This window comes from Anser cygnoides, chromosome Z (assembly GCF_040182565.1).
Source record: "Anser cygnoides isolate HZ-2024a breed goose chromosome Z, Taihu_goose_T2T_genome, whole genome shotgun sequence".
In the NCBI taxonomy this organism is placed as follows: Eukaryota; Metazoa; Chordata; class Aves; order Anseriformes; family Anatidae; genus Anser; species Anser cygnoides.
Window position 1 is genome coordinate 8516366 of NC_089912.1, and position 27744 is coordinate 8544109.

Consider the following 27744-nt stretch of genomic DNA (forward strand, 5'->3'; position numbering starts at 1 on the left):
TCCCTGAAATAAACATTAATGTTTAGCACAGGTTGTTTAATACAAAATTGTCTTTAGGTGAGCACTCCGTAGCAAAACCAACATTCCCCATGTGAGAAACACTCCGTAGCCAATAACTTAGGCTCAGGCGAGGATCTCAGTGAAGTAGTAATTTATTCGCGATTGCAATGGCGGGCGCCCCACAAACAGGAGAGCGCCCCTACTAGTTCCAAAACACAATTTATATACTTTTTGATGACAGGACCCTCCCCTGTTTCCCCACTGGAGTGGGTAATCCAGGTTCACAATCTACCTGATGCTTCACAGACAATGCCTGGCCTTCAGTTGCCGGCCTGTTTTTGAGATGGTAATGTTTTCTCCCCTTATCTGGCTTGACTTAACATAGTGATTTTCACCTGATTGCTCTAAGGATTCTGGTTGTCTGCATTTTACGAGGTCCCCTGCTGAGCTTTCTTATCACTGTAAGCATATCTCAATACCACATTCCTTCCTTCTAAACAATGTAACACTGCAAAAACAACATTTCTATTCCCACACCCATTAACTGCATCATTTTTAGGAGCATCAGTATGTCATTTCACATCTAGCTGATTAATTGAACTGTTCATCTCTGATACTCTCAAGCAGTTGAGATCAAAATGTACTTACTGTTCCTTATGTGTTGTGTCCTTGAAACCCTATACTTTATATTTTAGTTTGCTGCTTCAGCCTTCTTGCTTTCAATGTTACTTGGCCTGAACCTTCAGGCTGCATGCAGTCTTCACTGTTTTGCTCACGAAAGTACAATAGGTTTACTGCCACAGCCTGGGAGCAACAGCACATCCACATTTCTTTCTTCAGCTGAATCTTTAGCTCCCATGTCTCTTGTCTCAGTGTTTGAATTGTTTTATTTAAGATGTGTTTTGTGGCATATTTTTTGCAATCTTTGGCTTGGATCACTCAGATCAAATCAGCTTGAGACATCAGTATTTATGGAAATCTCCATTGTTTCCAAAAACCTGTGTTTCCAAGATGAAAGAATGAATGGCAGTGAATAACACCATAGTCTTCGTGCTGTTAACACAAGGCCTGGATTGTGCAGAGATGTAAAAAGAAAGTCTAAAGAGGAAGAGGAAAGTCATCAGATTTCTGATCATTGGTGTTTTACATTTCTATCTTATTGTCATGACATAGAAAGAATCCACCATCCTAACCGTTTGGGTTTCTCTAAGCATTTTTCTGTAGCTCCTAACCTACTGGCAGGCAGCAAATATTTTGTTGTTCTGCTGTATTACAGACTTCTTGACTGCGGGATTACTGACATGTCCTTTATTCTGTCTGGTAGACATGAAATGCAATATTCCAGTTACAGCATAACTAATCAATTTGACATATAAAGACTCTTAACTTTTACACACATACACACGTGTACGCACTCACTTCTGTCTAATAAGACATCAGATAAAACTACAGTGAAACACTTTTTTCAGACTCACTATGTGCAAGGAAAACGTGAACTCAAGGAAACATTTTTATCTCGTATTTCGTCAATGGGATTAATCTTACAGGAGGTATGAATGACAATGAAACCAGAGTCTCTGCTCTTTCAGGCTTTGGATTACTACATGTTATCAATATAACAGAGGGATTTTTTTATTTTTGTTCTATTTTTTAGGATCTGAAGAGGAAGAGAATCCTGAATTTATCACTTTTCTCTATCAAATAACTAAAGGAGTCACTGCAAGGAGTTATGGGCTAAATGTTGCCAAACTGGCAGATATTCCTGAAGAAATCTTGAAGAAGGCAGCTCACAAATCAAAGGAGTTGGAGAGATTAGTGAATATGAAAAGGTCAGAACAATTGTGACATTTTTTTCTAATGAAACTTCCAGATGTGAGTGGAGGACCATTTTGCACTGAATGTGCATTAAAAAGAGCAGTAAGAGCTACTTTAGATATACTTCTACCCTTCAGAGAAGAGAAAGTGAGATGAAACTTTGAAAAGTGATTAAGAAATTGTGCTATCCATTTCAATCAAAGCTTTAGATTTTGTGGTTAGCTATTATGTCAGAGGTTAATTGCTACCCTCTTAGTCATGACTGGAAAAAACTAAATGCACATTGAACTAACGCTAGGAATACACTTTATACTATCAAGTACATTCTTTCAAATACGTATTTTCACTTTTTTTCAGGAGGAAATTCTGAAAGTTATATTTGAAATATAACTATCTTCTAATACCTATTTATCTTCTAACAATGACAGTGAAAATATAAATATATATGATTTAGAAAATATATTAATTTCAGAACTTGACATTCTATTTGCATGCTATAATGTAGAAGGAAATGCTGCTATTTTTGTTTCTGGTTTAACTTAACAATAAATATTTTTTATATAAACACACAAAATTTTACTGAAAGTCTGATGATTTTATTATTCTCCTGATAACCAATTTTCATTTAGGGGTGTATGTATCTTGCATGCTAGACTAGTTATGAAAATTTATGTGTATCAAATAGCATCACCTTTATAACATAACATTACTGGTAATGTTATGTATACAGTTCAGGTGTAACAATGTGCTATTATTCATATGCATTCCACCAAATTTTCAGTTGTTACTATTTTTCAATGCCAGTCATATCAGCAAAATTCAAGAAACCCTTTAGGAATAAAATAAATCAACATCTTTGTTGCCTGGTGGTAATAACTAGTCCTGGTAGGAGAATCTTATTAAAAAAATGTTAAGGATTAATTATTTGCAGATGCAATCAGTTATTTTGATGCTTATCAGAATGCAGTACCTAACAGTGTTTTTTACCCTCTTTTAAGAAAGCAAAATAAAATAACCATATTGAAGATACATGACGGTTTGAGGGGAAAAATAATGTGGTAGATAGAATATGTCCATTTGAAATAGTAGTCCATAATTTACAAAAGTAAAATGACAAATTACTAACAATGTCTTACCTAGATCTAGAAAAAAATGTTGTCCAGAAAGGTAAGAATATGAGCTGAAAAGCCAGAGTTATTGTGTGATATAATTAAGATGGGAAATACTATATCCGTTTTATCTCCGTTCTGTCAAAATCATAAGACACAAATAGAGTTCAAGCATGTCTCCATTCCCGAAAAGAGAGTTAATTGCATACAAAACCTATGAGCAGCAAAAATAGTATGTGATGATGTAATTAGAAGACTAATTTACAGTGCACATAGAGGGGAAGAGCTAGGGCTCACTGGGTAATCATAATGATGGGACCTAATTGTGTGACATTTTTCAGCTTTCGAATAAGTAAGCTACCATCTGTATTTTACCTTTTGGTATGCAATTTGCTGGTATTCTTACAATGAAAAAGAATAAATCCCTCATCCACATCTGCGATGAGTCCCTCACCCTGGCTCACCACTGCGGCTGGAGTCCCCCGGGGCCCAGGTGTCACCACGGCCTCCTGCCACTGGAGCCATCCGAGTGTCCCCTGTGGCCTGTCACGGGATGGATGCTCATCGCCCATCCCAACCTTGTGCCAGGCTGGTTTGGCACCACCACAAAACAGGACAGGGATATGGTCCAGACAGAAAGGCGTTCTTCCTTCAGTTTGTGCCACGTGAGTTCAGCTTCCTGGTGTCACACGAGAGCAAGGCATCTGTACCTGAAAAAGGGTGTGAGTGAGGAGAGGAGGAGGCCGTGGCTTCTGTCAGCAGTGGGCATGTGGGTAGGGCTGTGGTAGCCGTGAGGCCCGGCCCAGCCCACCTCAAGCGTGCCACTTCTGTCTCCCCTTCAGATGAGAGGCAGTGCTGTGCCATCCCCACAGCAGTTGCTGACTTGTTGGGTTTGACCCGTTACACATCGCTCCCTCATCGTAAATTCTTTTGTGAACTTTGTAGGGAACCCGACGCACCTCTGTGAACCCACAGCTCAAGTCAGTGAAAAATAACAGATTATCAAATGTGTCTGATGACTTAACAGTGCATAAATCACCGTATTACATAATTCTTAATTTTTGCAGTTCTGTTTAGGTAATTATATTTTCTTTTCCCTGTTCCTCTTTAGTTTCTTTTATTGCCATAATGTGATCTAAATATCAAAGTTCTTCTATACCTCCTCCCCAAGAGACATTAACAAAGTTTAAAATGGATATGAGCTTTGCTGTGGTGTATCAGCGGTAGGACATAAAAATTACTGTGAGAATCAAACTCAGGCCTGTTCATAGCAGTATACTTGTGCTGTCACAATACCCACAGGCCAGCTGCCTTGTCTTATTTTTTTAAATCACTTTCATATTATTTAAGAAAATCCACTGTGTAATTCCATCCAGTCTTGACATCTTTGTCATCAGGAATGTGCGTTAACCCATTTTAAATGTCTTGTTTACTTGTCACAACTCTTATGAGTCCTTCTTAAATTGAAAAATATTAGAAAGAAAATAGGAAGGATGAGTGTACTCAGTGATTTGAATATGCATTCTCTCTTCTTGATTTGTTAAGTGCAAATTTCTAGGAACTGAACACTGAACATCTGTATCTCTGCAAACTACAATACTGTTTATTTTCTTTAACGGTTTACTTTTGCTTAGTGTTTTATTTCATCTTGTTGATGCTTCTGGTACTGTAAGTTAATTGTAAAATTACATTGACTGTACTACAGATGGAATATATACAAGAAATGTTCATTGATTGCTTATAGATCAGTTAACGTCTTGAGCTATGCAAACTGCTATTTTTGACTGTGTATAAAAGTTTGTAGATGACTGTAGGTTTTTTGAAGTTTAACATGCTTAACTTAAAAGTGTGTCCATATTTTGATTGATTTCTTTCCCCCCCCAGAAAAACGCTGAAGTCTTTTGCTGAAGTATGGAAAATAAATGATTCTCAGGAACTACAGAAATGGAAAAGTATGTGTGAACCTGAAGATGAAAGAATGGACAGTTTTTAATCCTCGAATCTTGCTTAATGATGGAAAATATTGCGGATATAAAATACAAGTCTGGAGTGTAATAGATTCTATCAGGGGATAGTTCTAGGTGCATTAAGTTAACTTTTTCAGAGATAAGTGATGCCACGTTGTTTTACGGTGCCCCACATCCACTTCCTGCTTGTAATTTTCTCTCTCCATATTCCTTGAAATGTTTCCCACCCTTTTTCTTAACTGCAGAATGTCTGCTGGTATTGGATTAAGTTTATAATATGTTTAGAAAACACAAAAAATTATGTTGGTAAATTATTAGAATGCATCTTTTATAAATAAAATAATGTCTTTTAACTTTATTGTACTTCAATTTCTATAGAAATAATTCTCTGCATTGGGAAAATGTAACTGAATCGTGACTATGCTATGCTGTTGTGCAGTTGGTAAGAATGAATGCCATAAGGCAAATTCTTTTTGTTCTAGTATTAATGTATTTAAAATTCAGTGTTTATGTAAACAACCCCTACAACTGATGTAAAGAATGAATTTAAGAGAGAGCGTTTTATAGAGCTAGATAGGAGAGACTCACTTCTACAGATGAGATTAACAACAGTGCAACTGGTAGTTTTCAAAGAAGCAGCACAAAATATGCATTGACTGCATTTCCACTTCCCTCTTCTTCATTCTCATGTATGTCTGCTTCCTTTTCTCCTGATCTTGGCCTGCTCTGACATAGTCTGGAGAAAAACTTACCCTAAATAGTGGTGGATTACAGCAATGAGCTGAAATGGGTGATTCAAACTATGCAACTGTAATTCCCAGCACTCTGTCAAGCGCAAAGTAAAGTGGGGAAAAAACAGAAATATTTTTATTTTTTTTGTATTTACAATTTTCAAGTTCCAAGCAAATTTCATACAGGAAAGTGGTTTCCAAATTCCTGTTTCTTTATAAATGTAGCCAAGTGAAATATCTTGCTATAAAAATGAACAGTGACGGTCACATAGTTAAACCTTAGCAAATAGCTTGTTATATTTAAAAAAGTATTTTATTAAATGGAAGGAAATTCAGTAAAATGAAATATCTTGGTTTTGCTATAAGGAAAATAATAAAATGGGGCTTGTAATCTCTGAGACAGGTGAACCTTCTGATTATTTCAGTAAATATACTGAGGGTATTTTGTGGCAAAAATGTTGGAGATGAATATCGAATTATTGCAGGTGATTTAATTAGGCTTTCCGATGTAAAGAACTTTGCGCAGAATAAGACATAATTTTTTTAACCTGTCATAAACAATTGCTAACATTCGCCAAAGACTTTTTTCCAAGTTCTCCTTCCAATTGCAGAGGATCAATTAAACAGTTTGTCTGCTGCTCAACAGCCGCAATCAATACAACCATCTCCTTCCAGATCTGCAGTATATTTGTCTAAATGGGAAGAGCTGAAGAAGAAAACTAGTCTTTCAAGGCGTACTTATACATGTGTGTTTACAAATGCCACACACTGTGAAGCACAATGAATATAATTCTTCATTACCGATGCACACAGACACTGTGCACTGGATCTAAAGACCTCTGACCATAGCCTTCAAAGAGAATAATGAACCATTATTGAATTCCCATATGTGCTAAATGTGCTTTTAGCAAGACTCTCTCTGTCCTCAAGGGAGCATTCAGACTGTGCTGTGACACGAAAAAACACCTGGATGCATTCTGAGAAAAAGAAATACAATTAAGAATGGGTGAACAGACAAGGTACTGCTGACCTGCTCATACTACACAATACAAAGCAGTTAGAGCAGGCTTTTTTCCTAATGTCTGTGACCATTTCGGAAATAAATTTTGATTGTAGCCTTGCCCATTTCAACAAAAGAGGTTATCTTGTCCCAGTAAAGTTTCTTCTGGGCAGGCAAAGTAATTGCTGAAGCTTGCTGTTTTATTCAGTGCTGATAATTAGTATTCCTAGCAGATAGGTAAATGTTTGAATGACCATTTGAGAATGCACTATAAGGAGACGCATCCTGTTGTTCAGTGTGTTTACAGGTGGCTTTAGGATGCATCTGTAGTGCACCATACAGAACAGTGCAGGTTTGTGTAGACCTTGTCCTGCTGATGTGGAGCAGCCAAGCTCATTAGAGTGTGAGCACTGGGCTGTGCGGGGGCGGTCGTGCTGGGGTGGGATGAATTCAGAGATCACTTGGGTATGTTTGCAGAGCCTGAGACTAGACATAGTCTAGACAAGCAGCCAGACAGGGATGCTTGGGCCTTTGGTAGCGTACAGTATAGGGGTAAAAAGAAACAGAAACCTGCTGGAAAAACAGAAAAGCAATAATTTAGTAAGAGATCTTTCCATTCCTTCTGCTGTGGTAAGCAGACCCTCTGTGGCTGTTACAGCAGGAGTCTTCCTGAGAGACTAAAAGAAGAGAATCTGGTCTTGCTTTTTCTTTTTTCCTCCTTTTTTTTTTTTTTTAAATTACATAGCAGTACATTAAACTTTATTATAAAGATAATTTGAAGTACAGTTTTGGTAGTGGCATAATCCTGGAGATGTGCTTTGTTTTTAATATCAGAGCAATCAAAGGTTGGCTTTGTGCTGAGTCAGCAGGTTTGATGCTGTGCACTGCTGTCCATCTGCTGTAAAGCTAAAGAAGAGTGACCTGAACTTAGATGGTCCCTGGCTACAGCAGGAATAACTGCCAGTATTGAGTTTGCCTTCAAGAAAGTAATGTCTAAATCTTTGTCTAAATGCTAATATTTAAAAAAAAAAAACCTGCATTTTACTTATTTTAATAGAAAATTGACTCCTACTGTCCCTCCCAGGATGTTACTGACACTGTTAAATATTGATGTGAAAAAGCATACCTTTGTGCTATACATAAAGGTACAGTCCCCTTGAAAGACTTTTGCACTTCACTGCTTTTATCCATTTTTAAAAGATTGTTTTTCACTTTTTAAAGCTTCTTCATTGTTTTCTCTTTCCTCCTTTTACAAGTATTAATAATACCTTTGTGCATCTTGTCTCAAGTATAGTGCCTTTAGAAATCACAGTGCCACAGGTTAGCAACAAAAACTGGTAGACCATTGTGATGGAAGAGAAGGAGAGAGGGTTGGGTACACTGTCACTGCCTTTTTATATTTGGTTACATAAGAATGTTATAATAGAATATGCAAGGTAAAATGCATTACCAGTAGCAATTACCTTTCATGCTGGCATACATCTTTCACTGAAGGAATTCGCAAGAGGTTTTTTGGTTGGTTTCTTTTTTCTTTTTCCTTTTTTTTTTTTTTATTTTGTTATTGTAAAGTTTTCCACAAGTATTTATAGAAATTACATGAATTTACCTATGTACTTAAGTTTACAACATATATAAATGAATTTGAAGATCACTGAAATGACAGTGGAGTCCGTCGCTGTTGTCTATTCCTGTTTTGTAGCTCCTTGTGGGGGAAGCCTTGGATTTGCCCAGCATGGCAGAGTCCTGCACTGAAAACACTGTTGCCAAAATTATGGTATTCTGCCTATCTTAATGATGCTGATAATGCTAATGGTGCATTGCATACAACTAAGCATGTGGAAATCCTCCCCTTGCTTGAAACAATAGATCAATTTTTTTCTCTTTCAGCTAGATAAGCATAAACTTGACTTCTTTAATTACATTATAGCTTTTTCTTCTTGCTTAGCTATAGAGACTAGAAGAAAGCAATGGATGTTCTCTTCATCTCTTACACTTAAAAAAATGTTTAAAGATCAATCTCTGAGATGGTCATCTTGTTTTGCAAGGTGCAAATCCTTCCAGGCCCATGCTGTTAACTGTGAAACGGTGTATTTGCCTGAGACTAAATTGGCTTAAATCCTAAGTGAGCTGCAGAGAAAGGGATGGCAATGCCTAAGATACACTTCAAGGGAAATAAATGGTGAACAAGATAAAGCCAGATATAGAAATCTAAGAATAATTAGCTGTTCTAAGAATTATGGCATTAGGAAACAGAATGGTTTCCTCCTACATGGTGTCAGCATTTGTTAAGGAGCGAACGAGCACCAGCGTGATTGATATTTTGGCTACAGTCTTGCTAGCCAGCAGGTATGGCATGCAGGACTGGGGGAGTTTGCCTAAGGCAGAATTCTGCTGTGAGCCCTCAAGCTGCTGCCCTGGATGTCCAGCACACGGTCTGCATGTGTTATCTCTCCTTCGGAAGGGGATCAAGGGCAGATTGTAAAAAAGTGATCACAGGGAGGAGGTGCCTGGTTGTGGGATTCAAGTCATTGGTACTACAGCTGGTAAAGGATGAACCAAGGCTAAGCCAGGAGGCACTTTATTATTAATTCTTCTTTTTATTTTATTTTTTTTTTCTGAAAAGCATCCCTTCATCAGTTAGTACATACTGGCCAGCACATGGATGTGGATTGTCACCTGGCATGCTCGCTGCACAGCGAGGGAGGGCAGGAGGTAAGCTTGATGGCCCTAATTGTCTCCATGTTGTGGGGTCACCTACATGTGCAGTGTTACTCATCTCTTAGGAAGGAGAAGGAGTTCATGCCCCATCCTCTGCCCCACAAAGGGTCAGCAGAGCACTAATTTTAGCTCTGAAATACAAATCTGACAAGTTAACGAGTATTTTAAATACATACATGCAAAATAATCTCCATTAAGAGACATGTTTTTAAATAGTTGTGTTCTTTTGAAGGAATCAGAAATGACATTTTGCTTTCCTTCCAATTGTTTGTTTGAAAGTAAAAGTATTTTTTTCAGGTATTACAAGGTGAATTTTATTTGAAATGTTGGTAGCTGCAATAATCATTTAAAAATACTTCTGTTTTCTTCTTGGCATTTTAACCTTTTTATTATTATTTGTTTTATTTTTTATTGTTTAATTTTAAGTTGTCAGTTTTTATGACCTTATGATGTGCTGTAAGAAAAAGGGTGATTCCTAAGAACAAAGGAATTGGAGAACACAATATACTGCAAATTTTAAATGCACAATCTGCAGTAATGAAGTAGAAATCTGCTGAAGTAGAAATCAGCTGCTTTTTACTCATAATAATCCAAATATCTAGGGTGACTTAAAACTCAGAGTGTCCTGAATACTGGGAAGATTACTAGATATAATTATCTCACTCTTATGTAACACAAAATAAAAGTTTCAGGCAAGTACTGAGCTTTTCCTTCTGCCTACATATTGAAATATTTCTCTTTGCATATTCCTCTCAGCATAAACCATTAGAAATCGAATATCGTCTTAGAGCATTTCAGAATATCCGACGTGTTGTATGAGCACATATTTATAGTTCTCCTCACTCAGACTGGGAGGGGAGGAGAGCGGGGCAGGGGGAGGAATATTGCAGCGCCGTGATGCTGATCACTAGAGGCAAGTGTCACAGGGCCTGCCATGCGGGGCCTACTCTCGCCAGAAGGCTAGTCAGGGCGCTGGGCCGGGGGTGGCCTCCACGTCTCCATGGGGGCCCATCTCCCTGAACCTCCTGCAAGGCCTTGTCCCTTGTGTCCGCAGGTGTCCCCCTGGCTTTCCCTCACCTCCCGCCGTCGTGATGCGTGCTGGCATGGGGAGCTGACGGCGTGCAGCGAGGCAGAGGCACCCTTCTAGCAGCCTCCGAGGGCTGGGTTGTTTGGTCAGCCGAGCCGCCTGGCCGAGGGAGGAGGGCGGAGGGGAAATGCCTGTTCTGGGGTCAGTCTGAGCTGATCCACCATGGGGGATACGTGGGGCGAAGGTTTGTGTTGCTCTGGGAAGGCTGAAGGTCACTTAGATCTGCTCAGACGTGCTAGCTCTGGCAGCTTGTCAGCTCCCCATGTGCCTGAAACACTCCCAACCACTAGAAAAACAAGTGCTGAACTGAGAGTGGTCAAAGAGGGGAGAGGGGGGATCCTGGAGAAGGCCTTGACACAGCATTTTCATCCTGGGGTAGGTCAGCTCATCCAAAAAGTCATCCAAAAATCATCTTGCCACCAGGGAGTGGGAAGACCTGCACTCTGTATTTTTCTTTCAACACTGATCTCTTAAGTAAATAAATTTTAATAATGCTAAGTACACAACACGAAGGCATACTGAGCTGTTTTTTCTGTGCAGCCCAAGAATGTCCCCAGCTTTTTTAGCAGGCTGTCCCGCAGCAAGCAGCATGGTGCTCAGTGGGACCACCCTCCCTCCCAGCTGGCTGGCACCTGTGATGTTTTTGTTCTCATCGGTTATGTTTTATACACACTTCATGTTAATCCTATTTCATCACGGCTCACTATGCAAGCATTTCTGTATGAAGTGAAATATTGTATTCTAAGCAGGCACTATCTTCACACAATAAGTAGCTATATTACATGATCTAATTTGCTATGCAACTTCCTATTCTGAATAGCTTCCACGTAGGAGAAGAAAATTTAATTTCTAATAATTTAATTAAATCTGCAAACTAAAGCCTTTGAAGCTTTTGAGACTTTTTTTTTTTTTTTTCTTGAGAAGCCATAAAGTGTTATAAGCAAGGTCAAGCCTGGGGCCAGAGGTACATTCATCCTCACAAGGTGTTGTGTCCAACATATCAGGAGGCCCAGAAGCTTGAGCTGTCCTTCCCTGTGTCCCCAGCAGTACAGAAGAAATGCCTACCCATTTCCCATGTGAGGCGTGCAGCATGCCCATGGTATGCATACAGCTAGAGCAATGGCACAGGGACTGTGTCCTCTGTTCCCACAGAGCTTTGTACAGGAATGTCTTAATTCCCCCTTGGATCTCTCCACAGCACTTTGCACCATGATGTGCTCTCCACCATTGCTGCCTCATTTCCTTGGGAAGTAGCAGCATACTCTTTTAATGGTTCCTGCAGGCGCCACTGCCTGTACTCATCTCTACCACTTGTTTCTCAGCTGGTGTTCACCACCACCTTCCTGTGTATCATTGCCAAAAAGTCCTTGATCCAAAATTTAAAAAGTTCCTCTACACAGCGGCACCTTGCAGCTCATTCCTTGTACCAGCAGTAACCAGCTGCAGGCATTTCAGGGAAGGCTAGAGGATTCTAGCCTTCTAGATGGCTCTGGGTATTATCTTCCCAATACCATAACGTGAAAGTGCTCCAAGACACTTCTGCAATCTGCTCTTCCTTCAGCCAGTGTGTTCTGCAGTCTTTTCTCTCCCTCAGTTTCTGCAGAGACCTGTCCACATGCCTCGCAATCTGACGCAGGACCGATCACAGTCATGCAGGCAACAAGCTGTTGTGCTGCAGGGATCAGCCCTCTGCAGATCAGGGAATGCTGGACCACGCTTGTTTTTTCTTCTTACCTGTGTGGGTTTGCTGCTGTTGTGAGTTTCATTGCAGATTCTAAAAGCTTAATTTTCAGGAACCCTTAAAATCCCAGGGATTTCAATGAGAGTTGATTCAGATTCTAGGTTAGAAATTGTTTGATGATTTCTCCTGTTTCACAAAATCTCAGCTAGTGTTGTCTCTTTTTGCATTTGTTGTAGTTGTTGTTTGTTTTTTAACTTAGATATTTAGTACTGTCTTCCTTCTTTATGTCTGAAATGTAGGTAAGAGAATGGTAGGGAGAGGGGGAGGCATTGTGACGTTTTCCTCCACATTTATGCAATTATCTTTTAATATTTGCTTATTGCCTGGTATTGGAATAATGGAAATAATATTTCTACATACAACATCACTAGCACCAAACTCCTCTTCAGTGCAAGGTCACTGCAAGTGTCAGCCAGATTTTCAAGTCTTGGCCTCAGTTGGTGTCTCCATTCAAGATCCACCAAGTTCTGTAGCATGTTGATAGCAGTTGGCCCCATACTGTGCATCAGTTTCCCTTAGCCTGCTTTGTGGATCTCCATAATCACTATTAAGCATCTAAAAATTTTCCTTTCATTCCCTGTCTGATTATCTTTTATGCCTCATAGACAGGTGCATTGTCAATCACTTATGAAATCAGTTTTGTTGTTGTTTGTTTTTGTTTTGTTTTTATCTTAACTCTGTTTAAAACCTCTGTAGCCTCCTGTAACAGACCTGACAGTGAAGCTGTCTGTTAAGATACTTACATAGCTGCCAGCATTACAGGGGGAATTGGCTAGCCAGTAGGAAGCTCAGCATTACAGTGAAAAAGGAGAAAGAAATTCCTATGTTGACTGAACTCACCAATACTGTGCGTTAGCGAACAAAATGCTGCTCCTACAGTGTTTTCTGTTCTGCATTACACAGGTACGCACCTCACTAGGCTTGGACACAGCTGCAGTGTTGGAGAAGAGGAGGAGATATCTGTGGTAGAGATATGTAATACAATTTTGTTAAGTTGCTCATCTCCCCATCTTTCCCTTAGTGGATTTACAGTGGTTTAACCTGTAATTCATTGCATGTAGAAGATACCTTTTCCCAAGTTGTTATGGCTGTGTATCCTAATAAAAGGTTCATGTATTACATTCAGACTGGGTTTGCAAGTGAGAAAATGATTGCTTGTTAAAGGACCCAAGGCAGTATAACCTTTTATTTGCTGGCAACGTGAGGCAGAAGTTTCAGGGTATTTTATAACGCTCCAAACAAGGAGAAGAGGGGAATTACTTGCAAGAACAAATACTGGTCTTGCACCAGCATCAAAGTGGTCTTGTCACAGATTACGAGCTGAACAGTGTGTTCACTGTACCTTGCCTTAGACGTTTACAAGGCATTGCAGAGGAAGCTATTGACATAGTTAAGCTGGATGGAAAAGCACATTTTTTTGCTGCCTGATTCCATTTTTCTTTCAGAAACTGAGGGCTGTACATCTGTACATGCCTTTTGACTTCCACAAGACAAGCACCATAACTGACTTCCACTTCCTTCCAAGTTACGCTTAAGCAGAAAATGATACTTAGATTAGAGTTCATAATGCCTTGGTGTTTAGAGTTTGGTCACCAGAAGTGATTCTCCTGAAATTACGGGATCTGAGGATGGAATTAGACCCTTTGCATTTAAGGAGGATACGTTTTCAACAAGTGCCACCAAGAATCCATCAAAACAGAATATGTGTATTGTAATCTTTGTTAGTTACCTTCCCTACAGTCTGTTTCAGCATAGGTCAATGTTTGGGCACACATTCATGCACCATAAGACAAGCTATGGTAAGTTTGTGGTGGTCTCCCACCACTACAGAAGTATGTGAACCTACTTTTACCCCAGATGCCTATGGAAATGATCCATCGTCTTATCCCCCGTGTCTCCCCTACATCTTCCCCTTTCAGGCCTTGAGTATTTTTTTTTTAACTCGTTGTCTGGTTTCAGTCTGTATCTCAGAGACACGCTCCTCAGCAGCCTAGGAGGAAGCTTTGTGGTTCTGTGTGTAGGGTGACCCCAATGAGTCCAACAGGCCTGCTGGGGAAGAGCAGGCCAGAGTTGAGGCCCTCTCCTCTTGCAAGGCCGCAGTCATCAGCCCCACCAGCACATGCAGGAGGTGCTCCTCTTGCACAGCCAAAAGGCTGACACACGCACATGCCTTTACCAGGCAGGAATTGGGTGTGGGGTCAGGAGCCTGGAGGCACGCAGGCTCTGCTCTTTCCACTGCTGATGGAACAACATGTTAGAAATCCTTCCTAGAGGCACCACTGTGCTGTCAGGTGACAAAAGCTTGTGTGACACTTCAGAGTATTTTTCACATATATATATTTACATGTACATACATACACCTTCTGAAACCCATGTACTTGCCTTTTGAAAACAATTATTTTGAAAACCTATTGTTCCAATTCAGTTATATTCTCTCTATATGCAACCATTTAAAAATTCACACTGGTTTTCCTAGCACTTAAAAAACTATAGCATGTGTGAGTCCAGTCCAACATTTTTTCATGAAAAATGTCATGCCACAGCATTGCAGATGTAAAGGGCATGAGTCAGCTACCTGAGCACAGACAGTTAATGCCATTTGAAATGCCCTGGGATAGTTGAGACATCCTCAGAGGCCGGAAGATGACAAAGCCTCTAAGGATGACTTAAGCTCCTCTGGTGTGGGTGTTGCCCTGGGGTGTATCAGAGAGGTTGGCAGTGCTGGGGTTGGGCCTTTGTGCGAGTGAATCAAGCCCAAAGATACAACATCCAATTCCTTGCCTGACACCAGAGGGCCTGAGCTTTTCCCCTGGTTGTGTCTGCAGCTTGTTTCATTGAGCAGCTGGTCACTGCTTGCGTAAGTACCTTGCTGCTGTGCTCCCCTGTCAGGTCTCCTTTTATTAATCTCTGATCAACTCTAGCCCACCTCAGACTATGGTACCAGAATATTGGTGCCTTGCCTATCACAATTCTTCATGTGCAAAACAGTGCTCACAAAAATGCTTTTAAGACTTAACTCTTTCTAACAACGCTATTGCCATGGTTCATGCACATTTCAAAAAGTAGACATTGGTGTGAAAAAGCACTGAACTCGATTATACTGCATCAATGGAGTTATTTATGCAGTAAAATCCTTTCTCAGTCCTTGCAAGTTCTGTGTTAGCGTTGTGACATGTCACAACGTGCAGTGGCACAACGGGGTGGCAAGGATTTAGTCATCTGCATTTCTCAAGTACATTCCAGGAAGAATGCTCAGAAGAGGCAGGGCTGAAGTGTCCTCTGTCTCTCTAAGCAGACCTCTGTGTGTGCGAACTTTCTATGACATTAAATTTGTCCCTGCCTCTAAGTAGCTTCAGTAGGTGGCACGTAGGTGTATAACATTTTTGTGAACTGCTGCCTGCGTTAATCTGTGTCATGGACAATATCCACTCACTGGCTTTAGAGGCCCAAGATCTCTACTGCTTCTCGAACTAGACTAACAATAATTCCCACTGAGAGGTTGCTTGTCTGTTCTGATTGTTACCAAGGCTGCTTTTTTCCTCCCATTCACTGGGAATCTGTAATGTACTATAAACAAAATAAACTTCAAGGATTTTTTTTTTTTTTTATTCTGAATGATAAGCAGTCTGTTGCTATGTACAAAGTGAAAGCTTTTAAGAGGGCACTTTAATATGACCTTCAGAGAAAATATAAAACTAATGTATCTAACTCTCAGCTGAGGGTTGTTTATGTATTGCGGCAGTTAACTGTTGGCAGAAGCCTTCACCTCACACATAAATAGTTGGTAACAATCCGTCAGTCATCTACTTTAAGGGCAGATACTGTTTGGATAGCATTGGCAGCAATTTTGTGTTTGTGCAAACTTGTCAGGGTAACTCTCACCTAGGTGCACAGAGTAAAGTATTTTAAACATTCATTGAAGCAAGATTATTATCTACTCTTTAGAGCCCAGAGCTAGCACTTGCCATCAGAAAGCTAGATTCTCCTCTCAGGATTGCTTTTCACTGTTCATTCGTCTTGCTTTCATCTACACCATCTACAGAAACAGAGAGAACACAGGCCTAATCCAGCATGGCGACACAATAAATGTTTGGTTCTTGTGAAAACCGGGACTACATCTAAATGCTAAAGCATGGATTTAGGCCAAAGAATCACAGAATGGTTGAGGTTGAAAGGGACATCTGGAGCTCATCTGGTCCATTCCTGAGCACAAGCAGGGCCACCCAGAGCAGGTTCCCTAGGCCCACATCCAGTTTTGGAGATCTCCAAGGAGAAGACTCAGCAACCTCTCTGGGAGTTCACCAGGACTCCCAGGTCCTTCCCAGCTGGTGCCTGGCGTTTTTTCTCCCCAGGTGCAGGAAATTGCACTTCTTACTGAACTGCATAAGGTTTTTGTAGGTTCATTTTTCCAACTTTTTGAGGTCCGGGCCCCTTGCATGAAGGCCAGGAAATGGGAGGAAAAAAACTCCAAACACACTCCCCTGGTGTATGCTGTTTCCCACATTTAAGTTATTTATTCCAGCAGAATGTTTTTCCTCTACCAGAAAATGCAACAGTGCAGTGCGCGGTCTAGCAGTCAAAAGGAACAACACTGTTCTCCAAAAGTGTAAACCAGGTGCAAAATGTGAGCAAGGTACGATGCACTTCCCATGACATGTTAGAATACACTTCACATCATATTCCTGCCCTTAAGTTGTGTCTTCTGTCTCTTTTTGACTTCCTCCAGGCAAATACTGAGGGACATAAAAAGAGTGAGATGTCTGGGGGGATGTGGCTAGCCATGACTAACACAAGTATGTCCCAAATTCTTACCTGAGGCTGCTTCTGCTGCTGGGTCAGGATTCTCCCTATGCTGCAGTGCTTTTCTATGAGACTCAATATTATGCAGCAAGTTGTTTTTCTGTTGTGTAATTTTTGTGCCAGTAGAAATGCATGAACACGGAAGGAAACTCAGGAGGAAAGCCCGATTACCCTGCTGTAACACAGGGCTTGGTTTGGTCCCACTGAGAAGGTGAGGTGGGACTGGTAGAAGTCCCTGCTCCTGCTGAAGCATCTTCTCTGATATCACCATCTCTGTTGCCCAGCTAAGCACAACATGTTTCCTTTCCTGCTAAGCTGTGCTCTAGTTTACTGAGTTGCAATGAAAGCCAAGATTTAATCCCCCACATCCAAGAGCTCCTAAAAGGCATAACAACCTCTTTGCTCCTGTCACATCTGGGGAGCTGGTGCTCAAGGCCAGGGAAGGACCCAAGACAAAGTCCTGGCTGCTTTGGGAGTTGGATCAGAGCAGCCCTGAACCAGGCAGTGGTGGTGAAGCAAGGAATTCAAATACTGCTCAAAGGGTCCTGCCGTGTCTTCTGTGCAGCAGCTCTGCACTGCTGGAGAGAAGTTAATGATAAACTTGTTATCTTGTTGCTTTACATGAGGAACAAAGCCCCATAGATAAGATGAAGTGGTATTTTGTTAGATTTCTAGTTTGTCTAATTAGAGGTATGGTCTCTTTTGTTCTCAGTACTCTTGAGAGCCTTGCTATTATTTATGCTGTTATATATGTGAATGAAAGAAAGCCTGTCTCTACTGTCATGCTTTAAAAGGATATGTCATTTTTGCATCCTGGGAATGAAGTCACTTCTCTGGATTTGTGGCGCCGTCAGGACACAGAGCAGCAGCTTTTCCAGGCAATAGCTAATAATAACACCTAGCTTCTCCCCAGCTCTCAATCATGAGGAGTGGCCAGTGCTGTGTAAATCAGGAAATAGATGGCTCCTATCACTCAGAGGAAATAACTGAGGGCTGAGCAAGCTGAAGCCCACACTGCGAAACACTGTTCTTGGACAAGCTGTTTCAGGAAGTCCTATGTGACAAAGCTTCCAAGGAAAGAACAGCATTCAGAAGAGGACACTCAGATTTCATTTGTTTGAGTTTGTCAAGGCTGAGGACAACCACTAAGGAGCAAGCTCAGAAGGATTTGTCCAGGATGACACAGTCAGAACAGTCCCATCCTTCCCAGCGCTAATACCAAACCAGTGCTTAATAACAAAACAGTGTCTAATAAAAAAAACTTGGAACATTTCTTTCCACCGTGCCTCTCTCTCTACGGCCATGTATTTAGAGGAACAGCTTCTGTCTTCACTGATACGTACAGGAGATTTTACTTTCCTGTGCAGTGGTTGGATTTTTTTTTTTCTGTTTACTAGTCTGCGGGCCAGAACTCACTGGTGTGTGCCTGGGCGTGCGTGAAAGGCCGAGGCAAAACCGGTCCCTGGAAGCCGGCCTGCTTGGGCTGCTGCCAGGTGCATCTTCTGCAGAAATGGGGGTGCAAGGCAGCGGGCGGTACTAATGGCTCCGGGAGATTCCCCCTTCCTGGGTGGATTTTTTACATGTGAGGGGATGCTTTCACAGGAGAGAATGTGATTCAGTGTTGTCTTCCCCACTGCACTATTTGGTTCATACTCGATTATGATAACGTTCCTTGGAATAATCCTAACATTTGAGATTACTGGATCTGTTAATTAATTTGAGACAATGCTGATGATTTTTTTTTTTTTTAAAAAAAGCTCATGTCTGCCTTTTGAACTGTATTTTATATTATGACATAAAAACAGTTCACTGCGAAAGGTGAGATTTCTATATTATATTGGTGATGAATTATTGCATTAAGAAATAAATAACAAATAGCCCCCTAAAACACTGTTTTTTTATGCAAAATCATAATAGTAGTTCAAAAATACAAATAAAGTCAGTTATAAGGAAAAGACACAATGAATAAAGGAGTTACATACGAAAAGTTATGTATGAGCAAAGATAGGTGAGATTATTTTTCGTTTAAATAGTCCTCAGTGTTCATGGAGGAAAATTTCTGTAGTGACTAAATGATGAAAATAAACATTCACAACACAGAGTAACTTCTGATGCAAAAATATATTCTGACATTTCTGGTTTTTAATTTTTCCGGATTTTTCCTTCAGCACAGCTTTAGTTCTCAGATTGTCTGACACGAAAACCACATTCCCCCAATTAACAAATCAGCTAGTTTAACTTGCTCAGAAAATCCACAGATGTATTATTTCCACAAAAGACACAATGAAGATATTCATTATAAAGGTCACAAATGAGAAAAAATTAGTCTGTGTTTCTCCCGGTTTCAAAGCAGTTAGCAAAGTGTAAGCGGGACACATAAAGACTTCATGACGTTAATGGATCATAGGGGGAGTGTTCACAGAGGGCAGAGGGATGTTAACTTTTTTCCAGCATATGGAAGATGCAGCATCATCTAACTCAGCCGAAATTGTTAAGAACTGAAATCAAATGATACAATGCCATCTCAAGGGTTTCAAGATGAGTTTTTAATGCATTCTGCAAATAGAATCATGTTGATTTCTTTCAGAAACAATGAAAAAACCATCTACTCCTGCTAATAAAACCACAGGATATCTCACTACAGTTATGGGCTGCAAATTAAATTTATTTTTCACAAAATAAATGATATTATGTCAAGTTGCCGGACTGAACAATAGTTATTGTTGGGAAATAGGCTCAGATAAGTTGTACAAACACTTCCTCCCTTAGATTTTCACAAATTGAAGTTGCAGCCGTGGCCTGGGGACAGTTCGTACCCTGGGCTCTGAAGGTAACGGGAGGTTCTGTTCTGGCCCATTTCCCTGGGGTCTCAGAGGGTGTGAAACTGCCCTCAGCAAGCCAAGCACAGAAGCGTCCCCACTCCTGTCCTCAATCATGCCCCAGGGAACTGGTCATTGTTTTTAGGGATGCTTCCACCATAATTCGGGAAGGCGTCTGCATGGAAGCAGTTACAGCTTGGGTTACACAAAGTCCTGGTGGTAGCTCCATTCTGTACAGCCCTTCCCTCTGCATTTATCTCTAGGGAAGCAAATACTTAGCACTGTGACACAAGTCTTTCCTTACTTCAGGAATAAAGCATGTCAGAAATTAGGTTTTTCATCCCCACCATGCAGCTGGCATGCAGTAAGAATAACAGAAAGCAGAGGAAAGAGTATTGCACAGACTGGATAAAATGCAATTACTCACAAACATACAATAATGCAAAAGTTTTGTTCGGCAGGGGAGATTGCAGGAGCCACCCAGCCACAGACTACTTACTCAAAACCTGTGGGTGAGTTTAGGGGAAGGGGGAAGAGGAAGCAAAGCTTCTGGGGTGTGCAGCTGCTGCTGCCTCTCCCTGGCTTGCCAGCAGGTACCAGCTGGCATCACCTGCGTCCTGCTGGGAGGAGGCAGCGACCACTGCTCCTGTTCCCCTGGTGGGTTATGGGGAGCAGGCGTTCACCCACCTGGTCTGCCTGCCCACCCGCTGCACCACCAGTGACACTCCAGGGAAAGACCACACGAGCCATTCTGCTGTCACCTTCTGGTTCTTCAGGTCCCTTTCATCTGTTCTCTTTCTCTCCCTAAGTAAAAAAGTAGCTGAAAAAATAAAATTAAAATAAAATAAAATAAAATAAAATAAAATAATAAAATAAAATTTAAATAAAATAAAATAAAATAAAATAAAATAAAAAATAAACCCAACAACAAACCAGCAAATGCTGTATGTTCTTCTGCAGACATTTAGCAAAGTTTCTGTGGAATTGTCTCTCACAGGACATTGTCCTTTAGTTCCGTGAAGACATACCATTTTAAGCAGTAAAAAAGTAAATACAGTCCCTTAAACAATAGTTAGCACTTACAGCATGTATATATAGATTACACATGCTGTTCAAAGTCATCTTTAAAGTTACTGATAAAAGAAAGTCAAACACACAACTTACTTTAGCTATAATTTAGCTGCTTGCTTCTCTCAGGCCTAGAGGAGAAGTAAGCACTGACATGAGGTAATAAAAAGGTGAAAACTTTCTTCTGGTAAAAAAGTTATTAAGCCTAATATATGTTTTGTGAGCTCAAGTCAATGGAATTTCTGAAAAAAAAAAGTTCACGTTTGAAGCTTGAGGCAGTGCAGCTAATCATACTTAAATACCATTAAGACAAGGATAAGAAGGAACAGGTACAATAAAGTCACATTTAAAATTGCAGGACAAATCTCTCAGTCCTGTACATTTTTCAGCCAAAGAGTGCTGAGTCTTCCAATGGTTTTAAAATTTAAATTTGCCAGTGAGGTTCTGCTGGCAATCTATGCAGACGAGGATTTTTATTTAACTAAATGCAATTGTGTCTCCTCTAGCAATCTACTGCTCCCACTTCAGAAAAGGTGTAGTTTCAACTTAGATTGGCTTAAAATGCTCTAAGATGCGTTGCTGTCATCCTTCCACCCCAGCAATGGTCAACCTCTTTATGTGTATAGGTGCTAGCAATTGAGTGGCCACAGGGCAAGGACTGCTGCTAGTTTTACTGCTGGTTTATTTGCCAGGCAGATGAGCAAACTGGCCCAACTCACTGTACAGCCGTGGGATTGCTATTGTCTGTACAAAACAAGCAGTAAAAATGTGCACTTGGAGCAGGGGAGAGGAAATGAGCTAAAATGAGGGTAAAACTGTTCTTTTCAAAGACAGCAAAGTATTAAATGAAGTTATGTTAAACAAAATATTGCATCTTAAGTGACCTGCAAACCCGTGGGATTTCAGGCCACTAACATTTTGCCAGAAGAATATTTGTGTCCCTGAGAGACCTGGTCCTGCTCTCCTCTGTGTTCTTCCCTCCCTTGAAATAGCCAAACATTTGTGTGGCCACAGGAGCATGAATTGCACGTCCCTGAAACCAAACCATCTGGAAGTTTTTTTTCTAGCATTACAGCGACAGTTTGTCCTCAAACCTGGTTTCGGTGTCAGTTTGCTGAAAAAAAAAAAAAAAAAAGATCCAGAGCTAGTCATCAATCACAAACGGAATATGAGTCAACAGTGCCATGCTGTTGTGAAACAGGCAGGCGTTGGATGAAGCTCTGTAAGCATGAGTGCATCCTGCACGGCAGGTGCTGCCAACCCTTGCTCTTCTTGGAGCTCCTGAGGACTCAGCGTGGTTGCCTTGTGGGCACCACATCCAGAGGGACATGGACCTGCCGGAGTCAGGCCAGGAGAGAGCGGTGAGGTGTCTGGAAACAGGGCCAAGCAGGGACTGCAAAGAGGTTTAGGCTGGTGAAGGACGACTGAGGAAGGATGCGGTGGCAGCCTGCTGGAAGGTGAAAGGCATCGGCAAAGAAGGACTCACTGGGTCTCCACGTCCCTCGAGGGTACGGAGAAACCAGTGCTCAACAGCATGGGAAAGAAGATTCACGTTGCACATTAGGGGAACACTGCTGAAGGTAAGGTAAGCTACTGACTTTGAATAGAGTGTGTGCAGGATCTGGGAAAAAAAAGTCCTGCAGACCTCAGAAGCTGGAGAGGCAAACACCACAGCAGGGTGGTGCTGGCTTCCTTGAGTCTGCAGGGAAGGGATGGGTACGTCTGTTAAGTCCTTCCAGGCTTTGTGAGCTTATGGTATCCCAGTTAGTGTGTTTTTTTGGGTTTTACACACACGTGAATGAATTACGTAGCCCTACATCATGTACTAGCTTATCTATTTGCAGTTACTGTATCAAGTCATATGATGTCAGTAGTTCGGGAGGAGTGGTTTCCTGGAAGACCCTTTCTCAATATGAGAGAGTGACTTTTTCTGTCACAGTAGGAAAAAAAGTCTGGAACTGCTTAAGGAAAAAAAAAAAAAAGATCAGACGATGTTCATGTTTGTAGGACATGAATTTGATGATGCATCTCTTTGTGTCTCTTATCACATTACCTCAATAATAAACCTGTCTTCTGAAATAACGGTTACCTGGGTCTTTTCAGCACCAGCTTCAACGTCCTTTCAATACTTTGAAGCAGAGAGGTTGAGGGGAGAGCCAAATGGTCTATTATTGTTAATGATTTTCCTGAAAGATAGCAAAGAGAGGAGGACAAGGAGAGTTCTGGAAGCTGAAAGCTTTAAGTCAGGGCTAGCAGTCACAGATGGCATCGCATCATTGACACGCGCTGTCTGGGGCTGCACACACAGCACGCTTTTGGCCAAGTAGCACATGCAGTGGCAGGGCTGGTGTGAGCCTGCAGCGTGCAGAACCCGAGGGGACACTGTCAAGGGTGCTGCTTTTGTAAAGGGGACGTTTGTGGTGCCACTTACAGGGAGTACCAGGGCAGTGAGTGCCGGTTTGGTGACCTCGATGACGGCGTGGGTAAGGACGCAGCACCACTACCTTCCCCCACAGGGATGACTATGGTCCAGCCTTCCTACGCAACCCTATAAATATACTGTATTGGAAGAGGATTTTGTTTTCCAGGCTTTTGGAGCCTTTATGAACCCCTTCTACCAAAAAAGCAAACAACAACAAAACCCCAAACATCTCAAGACAGAGGAAAAATGACATTATCAGGCCTGTAGACATTTGTGGGCATGTGCCTGATGTCCTATACCAATTGATTCATTTATGTGAAGGCAGGAAGCAGTTTTAACTCTTCTGTTCATGTGTGACATGTTTTGCTGCATTATGATACTACTTCTCCACTGACTTCATTTTTTAAAAACATATTTTTTGTTTTTAGTATATGAGTATCCTTTCCACAAATTCTGCTTTTAGCCAGAACTTTCGATATAATTGATTACAATGAAAAACGTGTTTGGGGAAAAAAAAAAACCTCTTGTTTATAATGCAAATGCATTCATATTTCTGCTCAGTTTTTCTAGCCAGATGAGCACTACAGGAAATTTGTGCATAGCAGTCTTTTTGCTTGATCAATGAAGAAAATTAGCTCTGAAAATCGTGTTTTAGAGGTAGCAGAATAAACAGGCACTTTGAGACTTTGTTATCTTTCCTGAATATTTTATTTATGAAGTATATTGCTGTATCTGGGAAGAAAATAGCAGAGGGAATGACAGCAGTAAATACTACTAGGAAGCCCAAATGAAATCAGCATGCCAGTAGTTCCTATTTTTGTTTTCTTCTTTCCTACCTAACTCCTGTACCTAACTCCTTCTCTTGTCTGTTTCTCAGTTATGCTTGTACTTCTAATTTTAACAGTTATTCTGATGCATGTATGTTAATAGATTTATATAATCTATACAGTACGTCCCAGTAAGGCTGACAGTACTGCTCACAGCTCAATTCAAGTTAGAGCAGTAATTCAGGAAAGCATGCAACATAAAAATGGTGCAAAGAGAAATTAAACCGTACCTTTAATATACATTATATACATTTCATCAGTATTTCACATCCATTTTTATGTAATAACTCCATTTTAGTCATATCTGATGAGTCTAATTTTAGGCAATTAATATCTCTTAAGCGTTATGGAAGAAGTGAGTTTTGATGAAAAAAGACGGAGTGACATAGAACAATAAAACCACAGTCTTTATATAAAACTATCTGCATATATATATATGTGACATAACCAAATGTGAGTCAACCATTTACCACAGTTATAAAACATATTTTCATAGCCATAGATGAAGAGGCAATTGCAACATGACAAAATTAGTCCAGCTGTGGTGGTTGCCTGAAGCTCCTGCAAGCATGTAGGTAGATTAATCACGTAGGACTCGTTTTGTTACTACCTACAGAGTCAGGGCCAAAAATCAGCAGGAAAATGCTTAGCACATTTTGCTTTTTAAAATTCCATCTTCTGATTTTTTAGGTAATGTTACTAGGACCACTAAATTAGCTGAAATAATGGCAATAAGATGTTAAATTCACCGTCCTAAGCCTGTTAATACTTGGTGCATTCCCCAGGGGATATTTCTCCCTTTGTTTGAGCTTTACACCAGAGGAAGATGGCTGTAAATAGGAGGAAGTGTGACTCAACAGACGTATGGAGCGCAATGACCTCTTTTATCTTGTTTCTCTTTGCTCTTCCTATAGCTGTATCTGTTAGTGAACTTTAAAAAAAAAAAAAAGACAAAAAAAGAAGACAGGTTACATTCACTCATTTACATAGGCTGCTGATCAGATCCCAGATAATGATTCAGATATAAATGAGCAATCATTTACTCTAGTGGAAATTTTATAACTTAGAGCAGGATTTGTCCTAATTACTGTCTTTTACTGAGTATGAACCAGTGACCCGAAGGCATAAAGCTCTGTATCACATTACTAATTCCATGAGCTATTCAGTTACCTCACTTAGGAGCATTTAAAAAGCTTTTCTGAAAAAAATAGATTGGAAAACTTTCAGTATGTGGCTATTGGAGGGACTGAGGAGAATAACTTGGAGTTATTCTCCCCTTCTGCACAAACACCAAGCTCTCTGCAAACAATCTGACTTGTTTCGTCTTTCGAGTCTACCCAGCACAATCTGAGAAACACTTAACAAAACCCTCATCAAAACAATTTCAATATATCCTGTGTCTGCCAGGAAAGCATCCTATAATCTAGACCTCTCATTTGTCTTTCTTTCAATTACACCGCTTGTCAGCTTGCATTACGGATGAGTAACACAGAAACAGAAAGGCATAGCCTCCGGAAGAAATATTTTCACTTTTACACGATGAACAAGTTTAATCATACATAATAATTACATCAGTAACTGATAATAGTGATAGTTTCCTAGAATGCTCCTTAAATCCAATGGTAGTAACATTTAAAAGAGAAGTATATGCATACAAAACAAATAAAGCAAATTACAATACATGTTAAGGAGGTGTATATAATACACACATATAACAGAAAACTTTCTCTCAAAAATCTCAGAATCTGTTTCTTTGGGGTAAAACTTAAACTTTCTCAGAAGCCATAACAGTACAGATGGCCTGGAGAAGTAGAAGGGATATATTTTCCTTCCACAATCCAGCAGAATGAGGCAAGCTGCAATCTGAAGCTCTTCCAGGGATTTTTCACTGACTTACCTCAAAGTGCTGTACAAAGAAAGTTCAGTGAATTTGTTCCCATCGAACTGAAACTAAGGCACAAGGAAGTGCTACGGTACCTGTAAGGGAAGTGAGTTTCATCTGGAAGAAGAACTGAGGATTCTTGAGCAGTTTACGCTAGGACTGGTTGTGGTTTTTAATGGTGTCCGTGAAACATTCTGTGTGAGAGGCAGTTAGGCAGTTAACATTTGGAGGAAAGGACAGCATTTGACAAATACTTGACCTCAGGCACTCTGGAAGAACTTTCAAGTATGTAAGACCATTTGACTTTTGCAAAACAAAACAAAAATACCTGAATTTTCCAGGCTGTTGAAATGGTTGAATAGTATATTTTGCCTAACCCATTTCTTCTGCAGATTCTTGGAGTGTAACATTTTTAGAAATTTTTGCACTGAGCATAATTGAGGATGGATATTTTTTTTTTCTGAAATGTTAAAATCAGGAAAATGTTCCTTTAACAGTGTGGGTTTCATAACCTTACTCCACCTATATTGCAGGCTCAAGGATCTGAAGGATGTGTTAATTCCAGACTTTTGGTGGTCTTCCTGAAGAAGACTCTAAGGCATCATCTAAAAAGCCTTTCCTAATACATGACTAAAACAATTATACTATAGCTATATCTGATCTATATATCTACACATATGTCAGAAATTTAGATGTAGTTCTCCAGAGTAATTATATACCAGAGCAAAAAATAGAAACTGTATAAATCAACTGGAGAAGTATTTTCATGTTGCCTCTTCCCTTGTTAAAAAAAAAGTCAAACAAGAAATGATCTTACTTCATATTCTCCAATAATATAAATCTAACTTGATTATTAATACAAGAAAATAGAAGGTCAAATTGGAACAAATATACCTTTCAGCCCTCCTCACTAACATGAGTATTTGATCAGTTTTATTTATTGGAAAAAAACCAAATAATTGTTTTAATATTCAGAACAGTCATACGACTGACCCCAACAGGCAGATAAACATAACATGAACAGTAACACAAATGGGTGAACACAAGTTTTATTTACTTTTTTTAAATGATAGAATTATTTTTTTCATACATTCAAAAGGAAACTAATTATGAAATAAGTTATGATTTATTTCTGCATTAAAAAGGACCAAGTATAATTTTGTATAGATTCAGGCCTTTATTCACTTTAGCATGAAACAGTAGTGGCTTTGTGATAGGTACAATAAACATTATGTTTCTATTTTACTTTAAAAATATATATGAGTTGATTTGAAGTGTGATTAATATACTTCTAGTTTGGAATGCAATCTACCTTGAAAGATGAGTTATGCTTTTTTGATATGCTGTTGAATATAATTGTAGCTGGATATTGTTTTAGTTTTTTAAAATTTTTATGATGCTTTCCTCTGAGCTGTTTTTTCTCCTTTTTTTTTTTTTTTTTTCCTGGAAAGTGTACTCCATAGCTCCCAAGCATCTACAAAGATTATCAGCTAAGAATCAGACCGCTACAAATCTGGACCAGGAGGACTGTGTGTTAACAGAAATTACAAATCGATACCTGCCATCCATTTCCCACCCAACCAGAAGTCTCCAAAGCAAGCAGTGACTGATGTTAAGCTTAATTTCTTAGTTCCTGTTAAGCAAGACTGTTGCTTGATATCTCTTTGCTTGCAACTGGATCATGTGTGGGGTGGTAACATTGGCTCAGATCACTGTTGTCAGGACTGCTCTGCCTACAGCCTTTTAAGATTTTTTTTT

The 27744-nt window shown here is 40.1% G+C and overlaps 1 protein-coding gene across 3 annotated transcripts in view; it reads left to right on the forward strand.

Moving 5' to 3' along the window:
• The window catches only part of MSH3 (mutS homolog 3), a 119208-nt gene extending 109043 nt beyond the window's left edge, over positions 1 to 10165 (forward strand). The window contains exons 21-22 of one of the 3 annotated variants that reach the window (XM_066987708.1): positions 1655 to 1829; positions 4809 to 10165. In XM_066987708.1, coding sequence (XP_066843809.1) covers positions 1655 to 1829; positions 4809 to 4917 — 284 coding nt within the window. In that variant the 3' untranslated portion in view covers positions 4918 to 10165. The remainder of the gene's footprint in view (positions 1 to 1654; positions 1830 to 4808) is intronic. The other 2 variants (XM_048054345.2, XM_048054343.2) reach the window with 2 other exon arrangements.
• The last annotated feature ends 17579 nt before the right edge of the window (positions 10166 to 27744 follow it).